Source organism: Lepidochelys olivacea, assembly GCF_965140295.1.
Source record: "Lepidochelys olivacea isolate rLepOli2 genome assembly, chromosome: 2".
NCBI classification, from domain to species: domain Eukaryota; kingdom Metazoa; phylum Chordata; order Testudines; family Cheloniidae; genus Lepidochelys; species Lepidochelys olivacea.
This window is the reverse complement of record NC_140412.1, coordinates 52,435,249-52,463,083: the sequence shown is the minus strand read 5'-3', so window position 1 is coordinate 52,463,083 and position 27,835 is coordinate 52,435,249. Positions and strand designations below refer to the sequence as shown.

Sequence of the window (27,835 nt, the reverse complement as noted above, 5' to 3'; positions counted from 1 at the left end):
CTGAGAACTGCAGGTACAATGGTTCATGAACCATTGTATCTATTCCAGCTTGGCTTGTCCAAGCCCACACCCAGGCAAGCTAGGTTTAAAGGCTGCACTTTAAGGTGTTTTTTCTATTGCTTAAACAAACAGTATTTTGTATGAATGCCATGATGGGGTCTGAGTTTACCACCCTGACTCCTCATGTAGCGCACTGATTGCGAAGAGCAAGGTACCACTGTGAGCGAGTAAGGGCAGTAGAATCTGGCCCATAATTTTGGATTTGACTGCTGACTTTGGTTACAAATGCTAATTGAACTTAGGCCCAGAAATAATCTCGACCCTTGGAGGAAAAAGAGATAATAAATGGGTAGCACTGGTTCCAAGGAACCCAATGTCAAAAAGGAGGATACATATCCAGCTATATCCATACCACAGACAGCAAGATGCGGGGAGGGGTCATCTGTGCTAGCGTAGAGTGACCCTGTGTTCTAGCATTCTGAGGGATGTGTCCTGATGACATAGGTAACCTGGTTTTTATCTTAACTCCCCTATTGTCCATACTAAACAATCTCTGACCCAGAAAGTGCTTTAAACCCAATCTATTTTACCTGGCTGGGGCTATAGATTAGAACCCAGAATCCCTGGGTTGGAAATCACCCACTTTACAATGGGGATGCAGGCTAACTCATGCGTGTGATGACAGTCTTCCACTGCTGTAATTACTGATGCACCAGATTTGGTTCATTGAGTGCCAGTCCCACATTTTTCTTGTTTCCAGGCATAATCTTAACACAGACTTTGAATTATATCAGTAGGCCTTTTTGTTTGATCTAATTCAGTCGTTTCTTTTGCACCTTTGCCCATCTACATTTGTTGTTATAGGTTATTGTGATAATTTATGAACTTTCACTCACTTTTCACAGTTGAGCTCACGACTAGGATAAATGTTTAGGCCCAGTTATCACAATGTAATCCCTTCCTCTTATGAACCCATTCCACCTAGGATTGGACATTTTGTTCATAAAGTCACAATTGCAATCAAAGACAGATCTTCATATGGCTGGACAATGTGCTTGGGAGCCTGAAGTCCTGGATTCTATTCCCAGCTCTGTGTGGATTTCTTCTGCAACTCTTTTACCCTGGGGGGGGGGGGGGCACTTTCTTACAGCCAGTCTTTGAGCTGTTTACTGCCAATGCCTTAGATTTTGGTTTTCTGATCAAAGCAAAACTAGTGAAACGCTGGTAATTGGAACCTCTGACTCCTCATTGGTCCTCCTGGCTTTCTCATTGGTCCTCCTGGCTTATCACATATTCATGGCATCCTCAAAAAAAAACAGTTGAGAGTTTCGTAATTCACTCCAATCGTTTGTCTCTTGCTATGTGCTCTCAAACATTTGTGACCTATTTCTAGGGACCTGGAAACTTGTCTCCAGTGAAAACTTTGAGGTTTATATAAAAGCACTGGGTAAGAAATGTGTGTGAGTTTAATGTCTCACTTTCTTTTTAGAAGTTATTGCTGGTTGTAAGGTCTTGCCATGGCTGTAATGAAAACTAACAGAGCTCTTGCTGCCTCTGTGACTCTCTGCTCTGCAACTCATTGGGGGAGGGGGTGAAGCTTTATTACTGGTTAAAACATTTTTTGGAAGCAAGTACTTGAGGGTGGGATTTTAGAAGTCACACTGAGACTATCTGAACCTTCTTGTCTCTTTCAGTTCTCACAACTATCTATGGAAGGGATTGGTTGAAATTCATTCTCATGGGGGGCGGGGGAGGGTTAGTGCTTCAGAAAAGACTTCATCTGAGCATGAAAAGATGGTCACACATATGCTCACTAAAACCTGTTTTTCTTAATTATGAAAAAGCTAAAAACCTGGAGACCTAAATTCCAGAAACTGGTGACACTAAAGCAGAAGTATGGCTTCTTCTGGCAATTTATCTTGGCCTTATGGGGCTCAAATTATCCCTCTGGGGTTGTTACAAGGACTGATGAGTTGGCGATGCATGGCTTGAGGGGGGAGATGGTGTGGGGCCCTTGCTGGAAAGAAAAGGGAAGGAGAATAAGGGGTTCAGTAAGAGAGAAGCTAATCTTGGTTTGGCTTTAAATCTGCAAAACTTCACTGGCCGTGACTTGGTTTTGCAAAATGTGTGGTGACTAGTCAGTCCCCATTTTCTTCAAACCACCGAAATCTAAGGGAGGGAGCAGGTAGGAGCTTGTCTAAATAGTTCAAAGCTGGGCTGGATGGGAAAATGCTCCTGTGCCTTGTAGAAAAACACTAAAGCAAGGATCTGGTTTAACACATTGTAAGTTAGCACCATTGCCTGTGGCTTTCTGCTCCTGTGGGATAGCTCAGTGTGTAGGAGGAACAGCTTGCAGATAGCTGTAGTCACAAGGGCTGCAATACCCTGATTGAATTGAACTAACAACCTCAGATAGCTGTGTGGGAAGGAAAGCAGTCCTGTTGAGTGAATGCTAACATTGGGGACTGGCAAGCAGTAGGTATCTCTATTTACTCAATATTCTGTAATCAAGTTGGAAAGTAGAAATACAGTCTTTAACACTTCATCCACTGCTATTCATCTGGTTAGTTTTTAACTTTCCTGAAGGACACTCTTTACCTCCAGGGTTTTACACCGCTATCCATCATTGTAGTACCTGAGGGACTGCACAAAATCAGGAAGAAACAGTCTCCTGATAATTCCCTTCTTGATCTATATGGTAAAGTCTTTCCAGAGTTTCAATTTTGGAGAAACAAAAAGGCAAATCTGTAGCAACTTGCTACAAATCACAGATGTGGTATTTAGTAAGCACTAAGAGAGTGGGTTGTTGGAATGAAAGCCTGGCTACCCGGCCTGCTTCAGACTTTCCACAGTTATTCTTGAAAAGGAAACTTGCAACAAAGCCTCATTTCCTCACCTATTTAATTAAACACCAGGAAAAGCTAGTGAGGAAGCTGTAGAGTATATTCCTCCGAGCTAGGAAGAAGGAACCATCCCATTGCACTACACCCCAGAGGCCAATTCTTGAACTACCTAAACAAATGTTGTGGTTAAATCTCCTGCATACTGGTGCTTCTTATCTAAATCTTCAGTTAATTTGCTGGGTACAGGAGCCAGATCACAAGTTTAAGGCCCTTGAGTAAGATTGTGTTTAGTCCTAGTTCTTTAATGGTTACTGAATTGCTGCTGGTAAGGCATGAGGTAACAACAAGAACTCAACTCACCAGTATACTCTGTTTTCCATAATTTGAGGGTAAAGGCACTAGTAACCCACATTCAGAGTAATGTGAATTCTACACTGTTTGAGGCAAAGTACCACCCTAAACCTCTACCCCAATAGCCAGTAAGGGTTGACGAATGCTGCAGTAGCAATGATTCTTCCAAAAGATCTTTCTTCAGAAAGACAAACTAAATGAACAGTCAATGCAGTGGCTTCAAAATGCTTCTGTGTTTAATTAAGTCAGAGGGGAATTAGGCCTCATCAAGAGGTGGGGGTGAAGGTATAGAAAGACATTTTGAGGTTAAGTGAAGTGAGCTGTAGCTCACGAAAGCTTATGCTCAAATAAATTGGTTAGTCTCTAAGGTGCCACAAGTACTCCTTTTCTTTTTGCGGATACAGACTAACACGGCTGTTACTCTGAAACCAGTAAGGAGATAATAGTTTCTTCCTCTATTTCTGTGCTCAAAGTGGCCCACTTCCCAACACCCTCTCTCCTGATGTAGGCCATGGAGAAGGCCGCTCCTTGGTGGGAGTAAGGCTATTGGAAAGTGGGTCGCTATCACTTATTTATGGTAGTGCTCAATCTGCTTACCAGTCATACCTGAAAATGGCTCTCCCCTATGGAGCTCCTTATCTAAGGGCAGGTCTACACTTAAACCGCTGTATCGGTGCAGCTGCACCACTGTAGTACTTGAATGAAGAAGCTCTAAGCCAACAGGCGAGAACTGTCCTGTAGGTGTAGTTAATCCGCTTCCCTGAGAGGTGGTAGCTATGTTGGCGGGGGAAGCTCTCCTGCCGACATAGTGCTGTCTTCAGATCAGTGTAACTACATCATTCGGGGGTGGATTATTCACACCCTTGAGCAGTGTAGCTATAGCAAAGTAATTCTATGCCTAAGGGTGACCAGGGAGGGTAAAGGGATCAAAGTGGTAGTTGCCCACCTCTGGGGAGAATGTGGCTATCTAGATTTGCTGTTGGTAGTACGACACACTGTTAAACTGGATTCTTTGGGGCAACTGCAGGTGCAAATGTCCTAGTCTTATAGCGTGCTAGGGGTGTGCCTCTTGAATGGTGGTCTCAGTGTAACTTGTTTGCTGGAGCTGTGAAAGACTCACTGGTAACATCTCCTGTATTTTATAACCCATTCCAGAATGCTTGCAGTAGCAGAGGTGAATCTCTGATGTGGTTAACCGAAGAGGATTTCAATTTACTGTGTAACCCATAATTGACTTGATTTTTCTCCAAAATAACTAAAACATTCCAAAAACATGCCTTAAACCAGCCTTTAATAGGAGAAGGGCAGGGTTTTCTGGGTTGTTGAGCATAACAAAAAAGAGAAGAGTTGTTGCTAGGAGGTAGCTAGAACAATCATTTCTCTAATGTGGACTCTTGGGTTCCTCTCTTTACTATCTTCTCTTTGTAACACAATTATACAAATACAAAATTGTTTGTTAGCACTATTCATAACTTAAGTAGCTAATTTTAGAGTCAATTCCATCTCTAATTAGGAAAGAAAGCCTGGATTTAGTTTTGCAAAAGCTCATCATCCAAGTTTTGGTTTTCAGTGACAAGTTGAGGCTGAAGTTTCCACTTTGTGCCACCAAATTTCAGGGAGATTGTCACTGAATAAAAGGATCAGAGTTTTACCTTTTCTCTCACTAAGCTTTCTCCTGTCTCTGGCTTCGGTAGAGATCAAAAAAGGGGAATTCAGCAAGAAGTTCAGCTGAAACCAGTGACTTTTAGTGGTGAGGGTTTTGTTACAAAACTCATTGTGTCTCACAGTGAACCCTTCTAACGGCCAGTTTCAGAGTAAAGCTGAGGAAGCACTCCAGTCTAGCTGAGGGTTTTGTTTTTTTTTTGCAGGGAGGGTATTTAGGTACCTGAAACTCAATTCACACCACCCAGCGAACTGGACAGTTTTGTCCAAACTGATGAACGTAGGGTTATAAATAAAGCTACTCAGTTGTCTTTAATCATTAGTTTTTGGCACCATATTAGTTCTATGATTAAAAGTTACTCTTATAATTATGCTTACCCAAAGGCTCCATTAATAATTGGGACCCCATTGTGTAGGCATTGTACAAACATATGGAAGTACGTAGTCCCTGTCCTGAAGAGCTTATAATCATTTTAAAACAAGACACAACAACTGAGTGTAACACACACCAGGACCAAATGGGAGAAAGGACAAATGGTATGCTAAGAGCACATGATTATGTAGTTCTGTGCACAACCTGATAGTCTTATATTTAAAAAAACCTATTAGTAATACTTACTAGTCATGGTCAGTTGCAAATGTTTAAGGAAATTAAACTTCTGCTATAAATAATCAGGTTGTCATAAAAACAGGAATTCAGTCATATTAACACATTTGAGTCATTGAGAGGACTGGAACCTTTAGATCCATTCCCAGACCTCTGCCACTTGAGCTAATGGAGTAACTGGTAACAGTAATAGATTGTCTTCCTTTATGTGGACCAGCATTAGTAGGGGAGAGGAGACACTCTTTGCCAGGGGTTTCACAGCTATTTGCTGACATCAAACTCAGCAGACTGTTGACAGCAGATTCAGGAATCTGAGTGCCATTCTCAGCTCTGGAGAAGAATGTGGAGTAGTGTGTACACTCTTCTGTCACCTCTGAGCTCAACCCTTCTGCCCTTCCCCTGAAGGCTGTCACCCTTCCAATTCTCTCTTCCCCACCTCTGCCTCCTTGTCCCAGTCCAAGCCTCCACTCCTCAGTCTTCTCATCCTTGACTACCCAGTCCCTTTGCCCAGCTAGTCCCAGTTGCCACTGCATCCTAGTTCCTTGTCAAATCTGTCCCCACACCTCTACCTCCTCCTACCCCACGGATTCCTGGCCTTGTCCAGCCATTGCCAGTCTCCCCCTGGATCTTCATCTGATCTGTTTTCCCCACTCCCATTAGCCCCTTGTCCTCTCTCTGTTTCCCTCATTACTCCCAATCACATTGCCTAGCCTATCCCGGTGTCCATCCAGGGTCCCAGTCTCCCCCATCCCACCCCGACCCCCAATACTTAGCCCTAGTTTCCTTCTCCCTCTTTGCTAAGCCTCCAGTCCCAATCTCCCCAAACCCCAGGGTCCTTCTCCCAAGCTACTCTCCCCCACCTCCTCAGTCTGACTGTTGTCCCCTCTGCATTTGAATCATGCAGCTTCCTCCTCAATACCATGGAGCGTCAGCAGTGGGAGCACTGAGAGCATGGAAGAGACAGCCCCCCAGCTTTCAGTTCTGGTTCCTGGACTCAGACCCGCGATTGCTGGGAAAGTCCTGGGCTGGAGCATGCTCACTGGAATGGAATCATTGAGGAATTTAGCTCTGAATGTCTCGAAAATCTCTACAGAGCACGTGTGAACTGTGATTGTCAAAGATTTATAACCTGGCCAAAGTTGGGTGGATTTTCACAGAGATGGCAAAAAGTGACACATTCTCAGGACAAAGGCCATCCACTCCCTCCCCACACCACATGCACATTTCTGGTTCAGTGCCCGGGGCAGTAAAACTTGTCAAAGAAAAGGTTGCTAGAATTTTTTAAGTTGGGTAAAGCAACATAATTTTTTCTGTAACTTCATCCGAAATATCTGAATGGTTTTGGCTGAAATTTTCCAAAAACAAATTCAGCCTGAGTGGACATCTACCATGGAAAATTTCAGCCCAGACAGTAATAAGCAACTAAAAATGGGACTTACTTGATAATGGGATGACTCAGGTAATGTTAATAATAGGTGGTGCTACCAGCCTGCCTATAATATGTAAGGGAGAGAATGGTTTTCTCAAATGAAGAACTGTGATAGTCTTAAAGGGACATGTGGACACTCAGAAATTCATAGAATCATAGAATATCAGGGTTGAAAGGGACCTCAGGAGGTCATCTAGTCCAACCCCCTTCTCAAAGCAGGACCAGTCCCCAATTAAATCATCCCAGCCAGGGCTTTGTCAAGCCTGACCTTAAAAACTTCTAAGGAAGGAGATTCCACCACCTCCCTTGGTAACGCATTCCAGTCCTTCACCACCCTACTAGTGAAAAAGTTTTTCCTAATATCTAACCTAAACCTCACCCACTGCAACTTGAGACCATTACTCCTCGTTCTGTCATCTGCTACCACTGAGAACAGTCTAGACCTTCTAGACCTCTTTGGAACCCCCTTTCAGGTAGTTGAAAGCAGCTATCAAATCCCCCCTCATTCTTCTCTTCCGCAGACTAAACAATCCCAACTCCCTCAGCCTCCCCTCATAAATCATGTGTTCCAGTCCCCTAATCATTTTTGTTGCCCTCTGCTGGAGGTTTTCCAATTTTTCCACATTCTTCTTGTAGTGTGGGGCCCAAAACTGGACACAGTACTTCAGATGAGGCCTCACCAATGTCGAATAGAGGGGAACGATCACATCCCTCGATCTGCTGGCAATGCCCCTACTTATACAGCCTAAAATGCCATTGGCCTTCTTGGCAACAAGGGCACACTGTTGACTCATATCCAGCTTCTCGTCCACTGTAACCACTAGGTCCTTTTCTGCAGAACTGCTACCTAGCCACTCGGTGCCCAGTCTATAGTGGTGCATGGGATTCCTCCATCCTAAGTGCAGGACTCTGCACATGTCCTTTTTGAACCTCATCAGATTTCTTTTGGTCCAATCCTCTAATTTGTCTAGGTTCCTCTGTATCCTATCCCTACCCTCCAGCGTATCGACCTCTCCTCCCAGTTTAGTGTCATCTGCAAACTTGATGAGGGTGCAATCCACGCCATCCTCCAGATCAATTATAAAGATATTGAACAAAACCGGCCCCTTGGGGCACTCCGCTTGATACCGGCTGCCAACTACACATGAAGGCATTCATCACTACCCGTTGAGCCCAACAATGTAGCCAGCTTTCTATTGACCTTACAGTCCATTCATCCAGCCCATACTTCTTTAACTTGCTGGCAAGAATACTGTGGGAGACCATATCAAAAGCTTTGCTAAAGTCAAGGAATAACACATCCATTGCTTTCCCCTCATCCACAGAATCAGTTATCTTGTCATAGAAGGCAATTAGATTAGTCAGGCATGACTTGCCCTTGGTGAATCCATGCTGACTGTTCCTGATCACTTTCCTTTCCTCTAAGTGCTTCACAATTGATTCCTTGAGGACCTGCTCCATGATTTTTCCAGGGACTAAGGTGAGGCTGACTGGCCTGTAGTTCCCCACGATCCTCCTTCTTCCCTTTTTTAAAGGTGGGCACTACATTAGCCTTTTTCCAGTCATCTGGGACCTCCCCCGATCGCCGTGAGTTTTCAAAGATAATGGCCAATGGCTCTGCAATCCCATCCGCCAACTCCTTTAGCACTCTCGGATGCAGCGCATCTGGCCCCATGGACTTGTGCTCGTCCAGCTTTTCTAAATAGTCCCCAACCACTTCTTTCTCCACAGAGGGCTGGTCACCTCCTACCCATGCTGTGCTGCCCAGTGCAGTAGTCTGGGAGCTGACCTTGTTCGTGAAGACAGAGGCAAAAAAAGCATTGAGTACATTAGCTTTTTCCACATCCTCTGTCACTAGGTTGCCTCCCTCATTCAGTAAGCGGCCCACACTTTCGTTGACTTTCTTCTTGTTGCCAACATACCTGAAGAAACCCTTCTTGTTACTCTTAACATCTCTTGCTAGCTGCAACTCCAATTATGATTTGGCCTTCCTGATTTCACTCCTGCATGCCTGAGCAATATTTGTATACTCCTCCCTGGTCATTTGTCAAATCTTCCACTTCTTGTAAGCTTCTTTTTTGTGTTTAAGATCAGCAAGGATTTCACTGTTAAGCCAAGCTGGTCACCTGCCATATTTACTATTCTTTCTACCCATTGTATCTACTTGAGGAAATATGGTAGTCATATTGTTCTGGACACCATGACTCTGTCTGTATTAGGGACGCAGGGTATGAAATGCTAACATAGCACGTAGCCATCTCCTGGGTGGTTCTTACCTACCTCTGACAGATACCTGAGGAAATCTGTCTCTTTTTACACTTCTATAGCTTGCCAAGCTAATAGAGTAGAGCCTTCCAATCTGACCCAAACCTGATGTGACCTGACTTCATGTATTGGAAAGGATCAGAAAATAACCTGACCCTATTGGGCTCAGGTCATCTCTGATCACCTCCTCCTGCCTGTGGGATCGGTGTGGTGGTGGCTGCCTGTCCAGGTCCTGCCAGTTGCCGCCTTGCTGTGCTGCGTGCGTTGAGGACCGAGTATGCTGACAAGTTGCAGTACCTCTCTCTCCGCAGCACATACGGTGCAGAGAGGCGGTGGCAGCTGGCAGGACTAGGACTAGGACTAGAGATGGATTGTGGGCACAGGGGGTGGGGAAGAGGAAGCCCACAGAGGCCAAGCCCCAAGGATGAGGTGGCAGCTCTGATACGGGTCTAGAGGAAAGTGTTGGGTCCAAGTTGGGGTGGATTTGAAAGGGACTCAATGCCCTTGGATCGGATTCAGGACAGCTCTGTCCGGGTTGGGTTCAGATCTAGGATCCTTTAAAATTAGGCCCGAGCAGACCTCAATAATACAGTCTCACTGAAATGAACGGAGTTGCATACATTTTTATATGTGGAATAGTTCTTTAAATTCTTTGAATGATTCCAAAAGAATAAAGCCAATGCATTTGTGCTGGAGGGGGTTGTGGCTCCTCTCCTGACTTAGGCCCAAGTCCTGCCAGTAAAATTACTCACATGCATAAGAGTTTGAAGGATCAGAGCTTTAGTGTCTGTGCCTCAGGAACACGCCCTTTTTCCCAGCACTTCACTATTTGTTTGCCATCCCTGCATCAAGAGCTTCAGCCCACAGGCCAACAAGCGTGACCCAGTTTTCCTGTTCTCTATGCCTCTCCAGTAACAAGGAGTTTTCCAAGAACAAAGCTGTCCTGATTCCACCCTTGAACAACAGGTCTTTTTGCAGAAGCATTACATAAACAGAGCTGCCAGTTCTATCAGTCGTAATCCACCCCCACTGGATCTCACCTCAGGCTGAAGGTTCTTAAGGAGTCATCCCTACAAATTAGCTTCTCCCGAAGCAATTTGTTCCTTGCGGAGTGCAAATGATGGATAATCACTTCGGAGGAACCTTGCCATTGATTCCACAGACAACAAGACATGACATTCAGGGTGAAACCGGAGGCTAGGAATGAGCTCCTTCCCTTCTGTTCAAAGAGCACAGACTGCTAACATTTGAGATAAAGTCACCACTAGGGGGCAGCACTATAGACAGCTTTATTATTATTTATTTATTTGTTGTTAAGGTGACCACGTTCACAAAATTGTGGGGAAAAAACCCAACACAGAAAAGGTAAAACTGTCATTACTCCCCACGAGGGTTGCCACCAGTCCAGGTTTCCCAGGATCCTCCCTGTTTTGAGGTAGTTGCCTGGGAAATCTGCAAAGGTGCTCAGTACACACTGCCCGGTGTCCAGTTTTATGGGCTCAGAAGAATCCTAGATGTCCCCTTTTTTTTGGATCTCAGAAGTGGCAACCCTACTCCCCACCCCTTTGAGAAGCTAGTTTCTCACACTCATCCTCTTCCCTCACCTTAGGGGTTGGTGCTACCAGCAGCTGGGTTCCACTCCGGCAGCCTGGGTGGCGGTTCTGCTGCTAATGCTGGCCTGGTGGTGGTGCTGCTCGCTGGGGTTTGGTGATGGTTAATTGGTGGGGGTGATCTGGTGGCATTGCCATGGTCCTCTGCCTGCTGTAGCTGCTCTCCCAGTAGGCGGGGGATAGGGAGTATGGCTTCCTGCAGCTTGTAGCAGTGCCCTCTGCTAGGTCAAGGAGTGAGGAGAGATGCTGTGCATAAAATGGGACACTCTCAGTTGTCCCATTTTAAGATGTCAAATTTCCAGAACAGAGTCAAGACCGTTGAAAAATGGAACTGTCTTGGGGGGCGGGGAAGCAAGACACTTGGTCAGTTCATTTGTTATTTGAATTACAGGGGTCCAAACCAACATCAGGTCCTACAGAAGAATTGCAGCCACCACCGTTATCAGAATAAACTCAGCCCATTCTATATAATCAACCTATGTGGAGGTGAGTAGGTTCTGTGCGATAGTGTAACTATAGGCTTTCAATGTACTACCTAGCATGGAACTGCAATCGATGAGACTTCTGTGCTTTAGTGAACTTCAGGATGTTCATTAAATAGAGTCCCCCTGGTAGCTCACTGGAACAGAGCAGCAGGTTAGAGCAATAACTGAGCAGCTGCATCCATAACATCAGCAAATTTAAGAATCGGTTGCGGCACCTGGTTTGTAAAATTTGATGCTTATTCAGTGGTGTGAACTTCACCCCAGAACTCGTGGAACAGACATATCTCCTGTGTGAATGTTCTGCTGTATCTTTTCTGCTCCAGTCCTTTGGGGTCAGTGTTCTCTAGCACCACCTACCGCTGGAGCTGGCAAATCAGCACTTAATAGGTCAGAGGAATGTACCAAATGTCAGCAAGCTGCAGGGATGGAAACATTTAGATGTTGAATGTTTTTTGTTCATGAGCCGAGTCTAAATACACACAGTGCACGTGTTTAGCCCACTGGATAACTCTGAACATAAAACTCTGTGCTACTAATATTTGGTTTTTGTGTCTCAAAGGTGATTTAACCCTGCTTAGGGGGTTGTGCGGACCCCTGTGTCGGTAAGATGTGTGGTTCTGGAGAGTTGTGCAGAAAAACAGCAGCAGCAGTTTTAAGTAAGGTGTGTTTAGAACTGATCTGCTGGAACATAAGAATTCTAGATTGCAGCGTCCATCTGCGGATTTGAAAGCACATTACCAAGAGGAGTGAATTTAGCTACTCGGTCACTGTGAGGAAGGTATGTATTGTTCCCATTTTAGTGAAGGACCAGAGCTACAGAGGGCCACATTGTGAACACCTTCTGGTGGGAGCAGATACTACTCATGCAAATGCTTCCATTGATGTCAGTGAGACACCCTTTGTAAGTAATCGTTCAGCAGTGTGAGTAAGAGGCTCACAATGTGGTCCCGAGAAATACAGCATGTTCTGTGTTTGATATCTTGGTTTTCTTTCTCAACAGATGATGTGGCAGTAAAGAACCCTGCTTATGACTGGGTGAACACTGATCCTGAGCAGAAGCCTGGCCTTTGATACCTGCTCCACCATGTACCTGTTCCATCCCCTGTGGAGTGCTGGTATGGAATACTTCAGCTATATTACCACATGGGAGTTGCAGTGCATAAAGCATAGATGATACCCATGAAACTGCAATCAGTTTGCATATCATTTATTTCTCCTAATCGTGAAAATGGAGGCTTTTTATTTTAATACCATAGCCCATTTTCACTAATTGTTATTAAAAGGTCACTATGTCCCAACGAATTACCCCATCAATGATAGCTGTGTCTGCAAATGCTGGTTTTTCAGTTTCTTCTCCTGGACTCAAGTACGCTATATTTCCATGTACATTTTAATTCTGGAAGCCTATATCAACTCTTCTATTTCCAGTGTTCCTGGCAGTTGAAAGGTTGCATCATCAGATAGAAGACTCAGTAAATGTAATATGTAATTAAAGTTATTGGGGCAAATTCTATCAATTACACCCGTGCAGCCCAACTGACTTTAAGTTTGCATGGGTGTAACTGACTGGAGATTTGAACCTATTAACTGTAGTGTGGACATTAATGAGATATTATATTAATGGTATATTTCCTAATTATTTTTGATCCTAAATTACTATCATAATGCACAGTCAAAGGAGCCAATTCCCATATCTAAGAATTCCTTCCCAACCTCCAGTTGTCTGGCCCAATTCTCTTTCCCTGGTATTGTGGTAATCTGGTGTCTAGCACCAGTGCAGCTCTTCTTCAGACTCACTTCCATAGTGTGATCTAATCTATGACTCTTGTTTCCTCTTCCCAGTTTAGTTCACTTCTTTCATTGACTCTCCAGTATATCCAGTGATGAGCTGCCAAAATCTTAACAACTGGTTCCCTCCTCACCCCACGAGGGGGTCGTTGCCCACCCCCGCCCCTCGGGGACTCCTGCCCCATCCAACCTCCCGCGTTCCTTGATGCCCCACCCTGGGACCCCTACCCCATCCAAGCCCCTCTCCTGTCCCCTGACTGCCCCAGAACTGGGCAGGAGGATCTTGTGGGCCACCATACTGGGTGTCCACCCTGCCCCTAAGAGCCAGAGGGACCTGCTGGGGGGCGAAGTGGGGAGTCCCAGCGGTGCTTACCTGGGGCAGCTCCCATGAAGCATCCGGGAGGTCCCTCTGGCTCCTAGGGGGGAGCGTAGCTGGGGGGGGAGCAGGGGGAGCGGCTGCTCCCCCCACAGATCACATCAAAAGTGGCGCCTTAGGCGCCGACTCCCTGGGTGCTCCAGGGCTGGAGCACCCACGGGGAAAATTTGGTGGGTGCAGAGACCCCACCGGCAGCTCCCCGCTCCTGACCCCAGCTCATGTCGGCTCCGCCTCCTCCCCTGTATGCCCCCCCCCCCCCGGCTTCCCACGAATCAACTGTTCATACGGGAAGCCTGGAAGGGCTGAGAAGCAGGCAGTGGCTTCGCGCTCAGGCCCAGGGAGGCGGAGGTGAGCTGGGGCGGGGAGCGGTTCCCCTGCGCGCCCCACGGGTTACCTGCTGTGGCGCGGACAGCCCTTCTCGCGCCCCCCCGCCCAGCTCGCCTCTGCCTCCCTGGGCCTGAGCACGAAGCCGCCGCCTGCTTCTCAGCCTGCCCCAGCTTCCTGCGCGAACAGCTGATTCGCGGGAAGCCTGGAAGGGGGGGGGGCAGAGAAGCAGAGTGGGGCAGCACGTTCAGGGGAGGAGGTGGAGTGGAGGTGAGCTGGGGCCGGGCGCGGGGAGCTGCCGATGGAGGCTCTGCACCCACCAAATTTTCCCCGTGGGTGCTCCGGCCCCGGAGTACCCACAGAGTCGTCGCCTAGGGCGCCACTTTTGGCCGCTTGTTAAATTTAGAAGCCCTTGTAGAACCGGTTGTCCCTCGCGGAACAACCGGTTCTAAAAGGGCTTCGAAATTTAACAACCGGTTCCAGCAAACTGGTGCGAACCGGCTCCAGCTCACCACTGAGTATATCCAGACTCATCCCCCAGCAAGTCCCAACTTCTTCCCAGCTGAAGTAATCTTTTCTCCCTTAACTATCTCGCTGAATTGTCCCCCACTGTTAAGTATGTGACAGTGTGGCACAGGGCCTTGCAGATTAGAGGTGATTCATCCCTCACCCCACAGCTGCTTTTGGATTTCAGCAGAACAGTCCCTTCTGCTGTATTGGAGATTTATTACTGCTGCTTTTAAAAATGCTCCCATCCCCCTTTCCAGCGGATCAGGAAAACTTTAGTCCCCAGGTTGTTTTTCTAGTTTTGTAGTCTGGTTTCTTCAACTCTTATACCGGTTTGAAGGACAGACTGTCCAGACTGAGAACATCTTTGAAACACCATTCTCCTCAGTGAGCCAGTCCTTGCTGATGTTCACAGTGGGTCTTTCTAGGGAATCCAATTTTCCTGTACCGTCTTGTTGGAAAGGAATGCTTCACAGACAAAGGCATTCTCTAGCCCAATTTATAAAGGGCCCATTTAAGTCAATGTGAGTCTTTCTTTGTCTTCAGTGGGTTTTGGGTCAAGCCCATAATGAGAAACCAAAGTATAATTGACTATAAACCCTTCCCTTCTTGGGGTGTGAAATCTTTAATGGGGATCAGACAAGGCCCTATTCTCTCACTTCAGAGCCCTAATGAGAGTGTAGTTCAGCAAGCAGGCTTTAAAACTTGGTGAGAATTTCCCACGGGTATTAATGTATCTGCATTTAAGAAATGAACATGGTTTATTGTAACAAACTACTCACAACAAAAGATATGTAAGAGGGGAAAATGTATGTCCACTTTTGCAAAGTCTAGAAGTGTCTCTGGAGCATGTGTGTGTCAGTAATATCACTGCAAGTACAGAAAAGAGGCTATTGAAATAATTGTTTGATTAAAAACATAACAGTTGGAAAAGAAAGCCAGAAAATGAAGATTTGAACCAGACACTACCAGAAACTTTGCATAGGCCCATTAGTGCTGTGCATTCTCTCTCTCTCTCAGACACACACCAAGTTTGGGTGAGACAGGAGCAAAGGAATTGATTTCATTAGAAAACATTTTAAACTTTGTAAATTGCCTGGGATGGTAGAAACTGGATCCACTGTTACGTCTGGCGTATGGCTTCTGGCCGCACAAACAATGAATTAGAGGTTGGGTAAGTGATGTAGCCGCTCTATCACAGCAGCATTATCTAGAGACATCAGGCACATCCATCTACCATCAAGATGATAAAGAGGGCAGTCCATCATCAGATGGCACGCTGTTTGTCCTTGAGCTCCACAGGGGCAGGATGGGGAGCTCAAGTAGCTTAACAGTAAAGATGTAAGTTAAATCGCCCATGACTTCAATATATCCTGTTGTAACAAAGAAGGATCTTTTGGTTCATATGGTTGTCTGTGGGGCATGCAAGAACTGATCCAGAGACACTAGAGGATGTGGATATGAGTTGTCTATCTGTCAAGAAATGCTACATCAATGCAAAATATAGTCCTGAACCTCCTGTTGCTGCCATTCCTTAGAAAGGTTGTGTCTGAGGTACTGTCTGGGAGGCTCAATGGTTTCAAAAAAGTGGTCACATTATCTGGCATTTTGGATGTGGCTTTGAGATGAAATTGTGACATAAGCTGTCTTGGTGGTTGACTGTGCGCAACAGTGCAGCCCTGGCTCTGCCCTCACACCCAATTGCTGGGGCAGCAATGGGAGCTGGGAGTGGAAGGGTGGGGCGATGTAAGTTGTCTGGGTCACACCAGATGACACAAAGGCCATAGTGGATACTTGAGTCCAGCTTACCACAATGGTAACTAGAGATCCAAGCTGCCGCACAGTATTCCGTGGATACAATAATTATGGGACTGGCAGATGTCTGTCAGGTTGCAACACTGCCACCATACGAGTTGCTGGCAAGGCTGAAGAGACTTGTGATTCCTGACTGGATTTTAGCATGTTTGCTTGCTGTGTTGTTGAAAGGACAGAGAGCTGTCGAGCTTTATTTCCAAATAAGTAAGTCATGGTTAAAAAAACAATTGGCTGATTGCTCAGAAGGATCGATAGCTGCCAATGGCATTGTTATTTAGATTAGGTAATTTTTTATCTTGCTCATTTTGGTCCCCACTTTTAAATATGGCCGTCTAGCATAAGACTTACATTTTTGATGGGTATTAGAGTCAGGGACTACCAAACTGTAGGGCATTTACTGTAATTAGCTCTGCTTTCAATATCGTGGCTAAGGAAATAAAAATGCTGGTGACTGGAATCTGATTCCTAGCATTGTTTTATCCCTACACTGTCTGTCACTAGTTGGCCTTGAGTATTACGTATTCAAGCCATTTTTAAAGAGAAGTTGTCAGGGTTCACATATCTCACGCCTTCTTTTTTCTCCACGGTAGCAGCAGCTCTTCTTGTCAATGCCCAGCAAACTCCCACAACTCCTGAGCTCTTCCTGGGAACTTGGAAACTCATCTCCAGTGAAAACTTTGAGGAATACATGAAAGAACTGGGTGAGACATTATTATTTTGACAGGGGACTGGAAATGCATCTGCCTTCAGAGAGAAGGTGCTGAGTCTGTCCTTTGCTCCTCTGCTTGTCTGAAGTGGCAAAGCTGTACTTGGTGTATATCCAGAAAAGGGCTGGAAGGAAAGGTGACTAACTCACCTTCACATTTTGCTGATCCTCGGGCCATCAGGCACTGGCCTGGTCCCTAGCACAGGTTTGAGCAGTCTACAGGCTGCTGTAGCTTGTATTGGCTGCAAAAAAGCTCCCAGAGGTTATGGCAACTGATGATGAGCCAGCTGCAGGGACGCTTTAGCTATATTCACCATGGTAGATTTCAAGGACAAAGTAAAAGGGGGAGCTATGTTAGATTTTATCAGTGGTGTAAGTAGGGCGGTCTGGTCTGGTCCAGTCCGCTGTACCAGTAAGCTGTTTAGAGCCAGTATGGCATAGCAGAAAGACACAGGAGGAGCAGAATGTCGGGCTATCAGGCGGCCCCACAGCAGCAGCTCCTCCAGCACGGCTGTACCTCCCCGAGTCCTTCCACAGAGCTGCATGCCTGTGTCTCCTGTCCGGGGTCTGTACGGCAGCCCTGCCTGGGACGGTACAGCCATGGCAGAGGAGCTGCTGGTGTAGGGCTGCCAGGGCTCCTTTTGCCGTGACGGTTCCTGGGAGAGACATGTGGTTCAGGGCTCTCCCAGGAACTGCAGCGGCGAAAGGAGCAGAACCCCACGCCGGCAGGGCTGTCCCATCCTAGCCTCCCGCACCCAGCCCTGTCCTCCGGCGGGGCTGCTTTACAGACCTTGGCCAGGACTCAGGAGACACAGCTGTGTGGAAGGGCTGGGGGCTGTACAGCCACGCCAGAGCAGCTACCAGCATGGGGCTCGGTTGCCAGCATGTTTGACAAAAATATTCTCTGCTGTCAGAGGGAGTTGGTTTGAAGCTCTTCCGCTGGCAATTCCCTAAGCAGGTTTGACTGTGAACTGGCTCTTGTTCCAGAGAGCAAGCTCTCTTCTCTTAGCAGTCCACACAGCAGCTGTGCTGTGTCTACCCACTGGGAGCGCCCCCCCTGCAAATAACGTGGGATGGATCATGGGGAGGGAAGGGAAGGGAAGGGAAGGGGAAAGTGCAGAGCCCTGGGCTGGGGTCAAGTGAGGAGCCACATGCCCTTTCCCAGGCCCCTGCTTTAACTAGTGTGGCGTACCAGTAAGAAATGAATTCTACTTGCACCACTGGATCTTATCAAAAAGAAAAGGAGTACTTATGGCACCTTAGAGCCTAACCAATTTATCTGAGCTCAAATAAATTGGTTAGTCTCTACGGTGCCACAAGTACTCCTTTTCTTTTTGCGAATACAGACTAACACGGCTGTTACTCTGAAATGGATCTTATCAGTCTCTACTAAAGTCAACATCTTGTATTAAGAGGAAGGGGAAATCTAGGTTTCTGAGTGATAGAAACAGGAAGCAAATAGATTGCTCCATCATTGAAGAGCAGGACTTCCTGGAAAAGGTTAGGGGTGAAGGTGGGCCAGACAGTGCCAAAGGCAATACTATAATTATCTGTTTAATATTCAAGCTACTACTGATGGTTAAGTGAAACTCCTATGTCATGCACTTTCTCTGTGTCAGAAAGGGGCGTGGAATGAGATTTTCTCCAGCTCTTCTGCTATTGCTTCATCCCTCTTAGAGGTCTAGAATGCACCACTGGAACTCTTACGCTTTTGAGTTTCCAGTGCGTGTCTCTTTCACCAGCAGAAGTTAGTCCAGTAAGAATTACCTCACCCACCTTGTCTCTTTAATAAAAAGCCACACACACAGTCCATTCCTATAGCAGGAGACTAACATTGTACCTAAATTGAGAGGCATTGGAGCCACCTAGGAAGGTATAGGCCAACAAACCTTACTTCAACATCTGGCAAAGTTAATTATTCCCAACAATAATTAAAGGCAGAGCTCTAAAAGCCAAAGATGAAAGTCAAAGAAACAAGCCAGAACATGTTTTGAAATGTTAAGTTGTCTTCCCCGTAGAATTGAGTGCCAGTTAAAGTAGAAGAAAAACAGTTGACTTGTCTTTTGAAAAAAGCTTTTTTGTAAGTCTCTCTCAAGAGACTATGGTGGAATATAATTAGTCTCAGGGGAAAGGCCAATAATTGGCAACTGGTAAAGGAGGATGGTTATGTAGTTTTGAACATTGTAAAGTAGTGCACATTCCTGGAGTGCTGCACTTGTAAGAAGACCAGTCTTATGTTTGTTAATGATCCTGAACAGGGGGTTTTAGAGATGTGAGAATTTGCAAGTAATTTGAAAACTGATTAGGTGAGACTAAGGAAGATTGTTTGCCTTGCTCTTGGGGAATTGCAGACTTACAGAACAGCTTTGTTGAGATGAGCAGCACAAATGCAGGTGAAAATCATTGTTGGTAAGTGAAAGGTAATTCATACGGCAAGGATCAATTTGAGCTACTTACACACACTACAGAATTTTCAGTCAACAACAATTACTCCAAGACAAGTGTCATTGAAAGTGTGCAGCAATTCAAAACCAGAATGTATTGAGATGGGACTAAAGGAAGAAACTTCTTATGCCACTATATAAAATTGTTAGCACCCTCATCTTGAGCATTGTGTTAATCTCTGAGTGTCCATCTCAGGAGAGGGAGACATCAGTAATATAAAGATCTAGAAAAGAGGAGATAAGTGATTTTTTAAAATAGTTTAGGAAGTTGGTACATTTCTAAGACATCCCCGGGAAGCTCTGACTTTATTCCTTCTCCCACCTGGACAGAGTTCCAGTGGGGCATTCTAGACCTCTAACTTCCTAGCATTCTTCTTGGAGCAGTTGGGTTTTCCATTTGGTGTTCCCTATCCCATATTCTTTTGACCCTCTCATCCAAGCATTTTGGGGTCTGTCCCTCAAATAGATGACCCCCTCACCCCCATTTCTTTTTGTTAACCCCCCAGAATGGGGAGAAGCTTATCTTGTGCCTATGGTTTGGCTTTTTGGGGCACTCCTGCCCTAATCCAGGTCAAGTAGGCCACTTCAGGTATATCTTCTCCCCAGTTAGACATCTGTGGGTGGCCTTTGCCAGCTGATGTGGGTTGGGGTGAAGGGAGTGTTTAATTGCAGTGTTGATGTTTGGGCTCAGGCTGCCCTGGGCTCTAGGGCACGGAGATGGAAGGGGCCCAGGTTGCGGCCTGATTGCAATATAAGCATACCTTTCCAAGGTATCAGGCATCACCACAACACAAATACTCTAGGTCATTAGCCTGGAAATATTTTATTCACTAGCCACAGTTCAAACAAGTAGCAACTAAGCTGAAGTATGGTACATTGCAGGCACATGACTATTCAAAACTTTTACAAACAAACAGAGGGAAAAAGACAGTAGCCTTTATCTTGGGGAACTGAGCCAGTTCCCCGCAGCAGGTTGCAGTTAATTGCAGATAGTTTCCTCATGCTTTCTCATAGACTCTAGTGCAGATGGCATACTTCATGGTACATTCCTAGAAGGACAAAGAGGAGTTCAATGAAATTACAATAGCAATACAAGAGAGAAATGTCTCAACAAAGCTGTTCTGTAAGTCAAGCATGCACCTGAAGGTAGAGAGCAGTAAAGTAGACTGCAGTCTAAGTCACCACACTTAGCACTGAATTACATTAGTAATCCACTGGTCTCAAAATTTCAGTTTAGAAGAAGTCATTGTACAGCAATGGTCTTTAAGCAGTACTTAAAAGTGGCTAAAACAATTTCCAATGCTGTTCAAAGATACAGTATGAGGGCTTTTCACTTGTTAATAAAAAACACTGGTCCACATTATCCAAAATAAAGAGATTATGATGAGGATTCAACGATGTGTTAAGAGCAGTGTTCATTGATCAGATTGCAGGAACGGTCTCACTTACCACAACCATATTCCCATCCACCACCTCTCTCTTTATTGTGATCTCTTTGTCATCCCATTTCTGCACATGAATCATTGAACCATTGTCCAAGGTTACAACACTCTGGAAAGACATAGCAGCAAGATGAGCTATTTTGCCCAGTATCTTGCAAATTAAAAGGGCTATTTGCCCCCTGTGTACCGTACCATGTTCTCAGCTCTGTCCTAATCAAAATTCCAGATCCATGGTACAGCTGTATCTGATGGTTTTCAGACTGTAGTGCTTTCAAGTAGATTATCCTATCCCTCCCTCCGCCCAAAAGAGGAAAAAAATCCACACAACACAAGCTGATCAGTAACACCAAGCACTCCCCTCACTTTAGTTTTCCTGTTATCTGTTGTGGTTTCCTCAAACTCTTGGCCCAGCTTGAAGGAGATCTCTGTATTTTTAACAGGGCTCTCTGTTTTGATTGTTAGCATATCGTCATCAGCACTGATGATCACAGTAGGCTTTGCCAGGCTGCCCAGTTTCCTCATGGCAAAGCCCACTCCTGAAGAAGACACACAAGATACCATCTAAGATTTCACTCTGTTCTGAAAACAAAGGAAAGACAGGAGTTCTGTCTGGCAATGAAGGAGAGAGCACAAAGGGTGGCCTGGAAACAGAGACTGGGACAATTAGAAGGACATGAAGAGCTTGTCCCCCCCGGCAAAAAAGGCATCATAAATATAGGTGTGCATTTCCCCCCACTCCTCAGATAGTCAGCAGGCTTAAAGAATCCTTATCTGGTCATCTCTTACTTCAGAGAGTGAAATTTTCCTTTTGATAAAATATTTCCAGGTATCTATAAAGATGTGATGAATCCACACATTTTGGGGAGTTAGAGGTTTCCCTATCTCCCATGTCAAACCAAACACTGAAGGAGTAGGTAGAGGAGAAAATCAGGGAGGCCCATTTATGGGAGGCTGTGTTGTCTAGTGGGTTTAGCACTAGATCAGAACTCAGGAGACCTGGGTTCTTTTCCCAGCTCTTCCACTGGGCTGCTGGGTGACCTTGGGCAAGTCACTTAACCTCTGTGTGCCTCAGTTCCTCATCTATAAAATGGGGATAATGATACTGATGTCCCTTGTAAAGCACTTTAAGATCTACCAATGAAAGTTACTATACAAGAGCTCAGTATTCGTTATTATTGTGTTACTACACCATAGCAGCTGCCATTTTACCTTTAGCTGTATGCCTTTATGCATACATACTTTTTTATTTTGGGTCTACAAGTCTATCTTAATAGCAGGATTATTATGGAAGCCAGTTTGGAATCTTGCCCCTTTCCATCTCACCTATTTAGAGGTTAGGCTTCATTTAGGACTCCCCATATAAGCCACTGGATAGGTTGCCTCAGTGACACCTGTGTAATTGATTTGAATACGGATTCACCTATGGAGCACAGAATTGACTCTAGAGTGTGTCAGTTACCTAGTATTTCATATCCTTCAAGGAGTCTTCGTAGTCTAAAGAGCCCCCACATGAAAGCACCTTTTTACTCAATAGATGTGGCCTGTGGATTTAGTCATTGCTACTTACATTAGTGACAAAAAGAAGTTGTTACCTCTTTTGACTCCTATTTACCCAACAGAAGCAGAACAAACATGAGTCAGGGAGCTAGACTTCATACAATCCTGTTTACACACAATGGGTTAGTAAGTTCCAGTCATTGACCCCTCTGCAAGCCCACTGAATGCAGTCGAGTTGCACAGCAGCCACAGAAAGCATAGTCTGACCCTCATCACTGCTGAGGATGTACAAAATAGAAACAAAAATCCAACTTAACTCTCATAACCTAACTTGTGTTTGGTACCAAGGAATTCTCTTTTTACTTGTAAGCTAAGAACATTAGATATGGAGTTATTGAAACACAATGAGGGAACTCTACAATGCCTTTTTACCTCCCTCCCCACTCCAGTATAGCAATTTAAGACTATAAGTAGTGTAGTGTAATTTTCATCTTGAACAGTGATCTTGATGAGAGCTAATTAAATAACTATGTTATATAATCTCAGGTAGTATCTGAGCCCTTCACAAACTACATGCTCCAGGAAATACAGCTGGAACGCTATTGAGTAGAATTAACTAGCATCCCCTGAAAATCAGTATAAGTTTGAGGTTTTTTTAAGTCACAAGAGTAAATTCCAGACCCACTACAGTTTATATAAAAAGAGAGAAAGAATCACAAGATTATTAATTAAGAAAACAGTATATCTCACCTAATTCTTTCATATAATCTTCAGATTTTTCACTGGAGACAAGTTTCCAGGTTCCTAAGAACTGATCACACATTCTCTATGGATTTACTAGACAATGATCCGGGGGGGGGACCCCAAACTTTCAGCAGGAAACCAACAAGCAATACATCATAACACCCCCTCCCCAACAGCTTATTTTTAAAGATTTTCTGAACATGTGATACTAGGGTGATGACCAATGGGAGAAAATTATGTCAGGCCCTCTAATTACCAATATTTCATTTGTATTTTTTCTTGTAACAAAGTTAAACTCAAGGTGCTTACGGTAAAAACCACAAGGGCAGAAAGAATCCACAAACTCGGGCCCTGGTTCTGCAAATACGTATGCAGTATTAAGTATTCTCTTTGGCTTCAGTGTTTCTAAAGTTAAGTACATATTTGCAGGATAATGATCGTGGCTTTCACCTACACTACCGGGGATAATTTGAAAAAAAAATAGCCTTCCAAAACAAGAGTTGCATCTATCTGAAAGGGACGGGGTCAACTATTTAAGCCCCCATAAAGTAAGTGGAATCTAAAAACCAGTGGATTATATTCCTAAAGTCTCCATGATACCTAGCATATAATATTGTATTTTAAAGAAACCAACAACACAGGTTCTGCCTCCCTTCCCTCCCAGCAACAGCTGAGCCAACAGACCTAGAACACAAATCAGGGAATCAGGACTGTCAGGAGCTCTGGGGCACATAATGATTAGTGGGGGTTAGGGATTACAGGTGGAATGAATTGGGAGGATTCTTAACTGATGCAGGTATTGAGGGACTTTTGTGGTCATGGCAGTGCAGCCCTCGGCACTGAAGCTGGCAGGGGCAGGAGGGGGAAGTTGACCAAAAGTTGAAGTACATCACCACTCCCTGCCCCCCAATTTGAGCACTGTATTTGTGAGGGGAGGAGATAGATGTTGCAGGAGCCAGGTTTGAGAGCAATCAGAACTTGCTCAGTCTAGGGGCACGATCAGTACTTGGTAGGAGCCAGGAAACATCACCACAGGCAGTAATCAAGCCCTGTGTAGGGCCTCACAGGCACATCAGGAAGGGATTCTTTGAATCTACACAAACTGACAGGTCTGTTTCAGCTGATCCCTCTCTAATTGGGGAAAGCTGATTCTTCATATTTACTGTGTCTCTCCATTGAAAACATTCAGTTTTGAATAGCAGATTAATTTGGGATGAGTGACCTTTATTAATTGCCCTTCTGTGCTAAATGAAATAAAAGTGAAAGTGATTGGAGTCCTCACATTGCCTCTTCTGATTGGTTGTCCCTGAGTATCACATATTTAGGGCATCTTTAAAATGAAGTGATTGAGCACCTATATTTCATAGACATTTCTGGTTTTAGAAGGTTTTAGTTTCCTCTTTGCTTAGTCGTCCTTCCAGTTACATTTTCTATCATGTGTGAGTCCTTTTTAGGAAGCTGGAAACTCATTTCTAGTGAAAATTTTGGGAGCTATATGAAAGAATTGGGTGAGGAATATATTATAAGTTAAACAAGGCTCATCTTTCTCCCTCCCCTCTCCCCCCCCCGTTTAAAATAGAAAATACTGAGATAGTATTTGGGGTTTGTTTGGTTTACTTTATTTATAGATGATTCACTTTGGTAACAGAATAGAATGTCTCTGTAGTCTTGATTGTTTGATATTATTTGGGGTGACAGAACACTTTCATTACAAATATTTCTTTCCTAATGAATAGTCATAGCTCTTCCTTCCTAGTAAAGGGAAGGCTAGAAGTTTTGTATCTGCATGGTGCTGTTTACCGATATTGCATTCTTAACTATTGATAGTTTGTACATCTACAAACTAATTCTTACTCATAAGCAGGAAATGTTATGAGGGCTCTAACGTAATTCCTTGAATGGCTGATACTAAGTATGTGGCCCCAACAAACACCACTATTATTTAGGAAAGCTTGGATTAGGATACAAACGCCACATCTATGGCTTGTATCTAGCTGTCTCTTAGAGCGTACTAGTACAACTCAATTTACTGTTTCAACTGCTAAGTTGACTATTAAAATGCTACCTTCTTACAACATACAGAGGGAAGAGGTCTATATGGTATCTGCTGATCTCTTTTGTACTCCTCTTAGAACTGCAGAGCCTACATGGTTGAGCGTGAGATGCCTTCTAGTACATTCAGACCTATTTACCAATTTCTCTCATGGGTGTGTATGTAAAATCCAAGCTGCTAATTTGTTTTTCTTTTCAAGGAGTGGGTTTTGCTACTAGGAAGCTTGGCAGCCTGGCCAAGCCGAGTGTGATTATCAGTACTAATGATGACATAATAACCATCAAAACAGAGAGCTCCTTTAAAAACATTGAGATCTCCTTCAAGCTGGGGGAAGAGTTTGAAGAAACCACAGCAGATGACAGGAAAACCAAGGTGAGGGTTAATCTTTAAAGGTGACTTGCAAAGGACTCCTGGGTTTGTGCCCTTCCTTGCTTCATGATTATTTTTTTTAGACATGGTTCCCCTCTGCCCTGGCCTCATAAGAACTGGGGATGTCATGCCTGGCACTTCTGGCTGGCTCTGGGGCAATCCTCATGCCCATTGTACTCCCACAAACTGAAGGCCTCCCTTGGATCAATAAGGTGTAACAACTTCCTTTCTTTGAAGTGTTCACTAGTCACTGGAACTAACGGATGGTAAATAAAATGCTTACTCTAAAAAATGCCTTCTATAAATGGCTTGGCTTTCAGTGTTTGTTTAAAGTAGTAATTTGACTACTTAAGTTGCTATTGCCTTTTTGGGTAGGAAATACCTCAACTGCTAACGCTCAACTAAAAAGACAACTAAAAAACTGACTACATCCAGCCCTCCTTCATTCTATGTAAAGCAGAAAATGGGCACAAGCCCAGATCTTCCCTCTAAAGGCTGACCAGTAAATGCTCCTTATCTGCTGCATGGTGTAGAATAGGACTGTCTCTCAAAATGACTAGCTGCAAAATGTCAACGGGACGTTTTTACTGAATACAAGGTGCCTGAGGCAGACAGAATTACATGGGGAAGACAAGTGCCTCTGGGGTGAGGGGAGGGCTATGTAGTAGCCTTGGCAGTGGCATCTCTTACTATGTCTACTCACCCTCACATCAGTCCGGATGGAAAAGGGAGGAAAAACCCCTATAGATAAGGCTAGAATTTCTACTCCCCTTTTTTGCCATGCTTTCTTAAATCTCAACATGCAGCTGCACCTACTGGAGAAGCTTCTGTGGCAGGCCAAAGCAGATGGTGCCCCTATGCATCCATGTAATGCATTATCTGATAGGGCACTGCATCAAATCACAAGTGATAACCACAAGGTAGTGGGGACTAGCCCAACTCCAATCCCCACCTGTGTCCTGACTTTTCTTCCAGCCGGGGGGGAGGAGGGCTGACCAAATGGATGTATTGTGGTGGCACATGTCTCCTATGCTAGTTAAGGCTCACAGCCACAGTACAGTGGGATCTGTGCCTTCTAAGAAGCTGTGCAAGCAGTGGTAAAGAAGCTTCTGAAACCTGGATCTTCCCAGGAAGCTTCCTGAAAGTCAGCTTGAATCTCTCCTGTGAACATGGGATTTGTTAAATGATTTGAAGAGGCAAATCTTCCGTGTGCTGTGACTATCTGACCCAGAGTCCCTCTGCTTCTTTTGTCTTGGCAGAGCATTATCACCTTGGACAATGGCTCTTTGATTCATGTGCAGAAGTGGGATGGCAAAGAGACGACAATAAAGAGAAAACTGGTGGATGCTAAGCTTGTGGTGGTGAGTTCAAATTTTTTTTTAAACCCTCGTGAGCACTAAATGCTCTAGCTGAAACAGAAATGCTCATTAAGAAAGCTGCTGGTGCATGTAAGAACCAAGTGGGGTACAAAAATATGGTTACCCCTCTTGCCTGAGCAGCTAGGCAAAACTTGGTCTAGTGGGCTCTCTTTGCTTAGGAGGAAGAGTCGATTTGACATCTGGTATTTACCGTGCACAAAGTCCTGTTTCCCTGAACACACAGTATCTTTGCTCCGTTCCAAGCCCCTCTCCTGCCAGTACTTAGTCCAAAAGTATGCAGTCTCTTGAGGTTCTCAAGGTTAGGTTCTAAGGTTCTGGCTCTATCCTTGTTCTCTGCTTCTCTGCCACTTCAGTGTCTTTCCATGCACAGAGATGCAAACCTCCACCAAACAAAAGCCTAGATTATGCAAATTCTCCATCTGTTCTTAGGTGGTGATATACCTGTGTTTGGGTGGAGGCTCCTAGTGTTTCAGTGTCTGGTTCCAAAAAGGCACGTAATTATTTCTTACACTTCTCACAAATGAAGGGGGACTGTACACCCACCATTTTAAACAAGGTTAAACCCAACCCATAACCTACAAAGTAGGCAAGTTCCACTTGTAACAAAACTAGTGGAGAGACCCTAAAGAGACCAAAACCCAAGAGTTTGTATTCTTGTACTAAACACCAATCTGAGTGCTGGATAGAAAGTTAGAGGCAGACATGAAGCGTGCTGTTCAAGTGTACTAGTGCTAGCTGATAATTTAAGCTCATATCAGGATCACTCGAACCTGTTCCAGGAGGCAAGAAATGCTTGACTCTTGTGCTGATATTAAATATCAGAGTGACATACTAAATAAACATCTTAGACTCTGATATGACAGATATCCCTGTTCACTTAGACTCCTAGAACTCTGCTGTAATAGAAACCTAATTCATCATCTTGCCTTCTAGGAATGCACTATAAATAATGTCACCAGCACAAGAGTCTATGAGAGGGCCTGAGGAATTCCCATCTCCATGTTGGATCAGAACTTGCTGTTAAGAATCTGTTCAATGACTGCTGCACAACACTGCTGTCCAGTTCTACAAGTTTCTTCAATCACTTTGAGATACAAGCATATTCCTAGTAAAGTTGTAACTAATCTGCAGTTAGTGAC

At 44.7% G+C, this 27,835-nt stretch overlaps 2 protein-coding genes across 4 annotated transcripts in view; one reads left to right on the top strand and one right to left on the bottom strand.

Moving 5' to 3' along the window:
* The window catches only part of LOC311516504 (myelin P2 protein-like), a gene marked incomplete at its 5' end in the record, with an annotated part of 34,792 nt that extends 11,818 nt beyond the window's left edge, over nt 1-22,974 (bottom strand). Inside the window, 2 exons of the mRNA XM_084620640.1 lie at nt 21,018-21,190; nt 22,902-22,974. Of these exons, the coding sequence (XP_084476766.1) occupies nt 21,018-21,190; nt 22,902-22,974 (246 nt within the window). The remainder of the gene's footprint in view (nt 1-21,017; nt 21,191-22,901) is intronic.
* On the top strand, nt 1,363-27,835 carry LOC311516498 (fatty acid-binding protein, adipocyte-like). 3 transcript variants are annotated; one of them, XM_084620631.1, is made up of 7 exons: nt 1,363-1,447; nt 11,159-11,253; nt 12,253-12,367; nt 16,653-16,763; nt 25,148-25,320; nt 26,577-26,678; nt 27,630-27,835. In XM_084620631.1, exons 3-7 carry the CDS (start codon nt 12,337-12,339, stop codon nt 27,678-27,680), a joined length of 468 nt encoding a protein of 155 aa, XP_084476757.1. In that variant the 5' UTR covers nt 1,363-1,447; nt 11,159-11,253; nt 12,253-12,336; the 3' UTR covers nt 27,681-27,835. The 3 variants fall into 3 exon arrangements, with proteins under 3 accessions (XP_084476757.1, XP_084476758.1, XP_084476759.1); XM_084620632.1 differs by lacking the exons at nt 1,363-1,447; nt 11,159-11,253 and adding an exon at nt 11,917-12,030; XM_084620633.1 differs by lacking the exons at nt 1,363-1,447; nt 11,159-11,253 and adding an exon at nt 12,065-12,153.

Bases quoted from the DNA above. Each gene is read 5' to 3' on its own strand.
- LOC311516498 (XM_084620631.1), top strand. From the start codon at position 12,337: ATGTACCTGTTCCATCCCCTGTGGAGTGCTG. The intron at 16,764-25,147 runs GTGAGACATTAT...TTTCTTTTCAAG, and splicing joins GGAATACATGAAAGAACTGG to GAGTGGGTTTTGCTACTAGG. The intron at 26,679-27,629 runs GTGAGTTCAAAT...CTTGCCTTCTAG, and splicing joins TGGATGCTAAGCTTGTGGTG to GAATGCACTATAAATAATGT.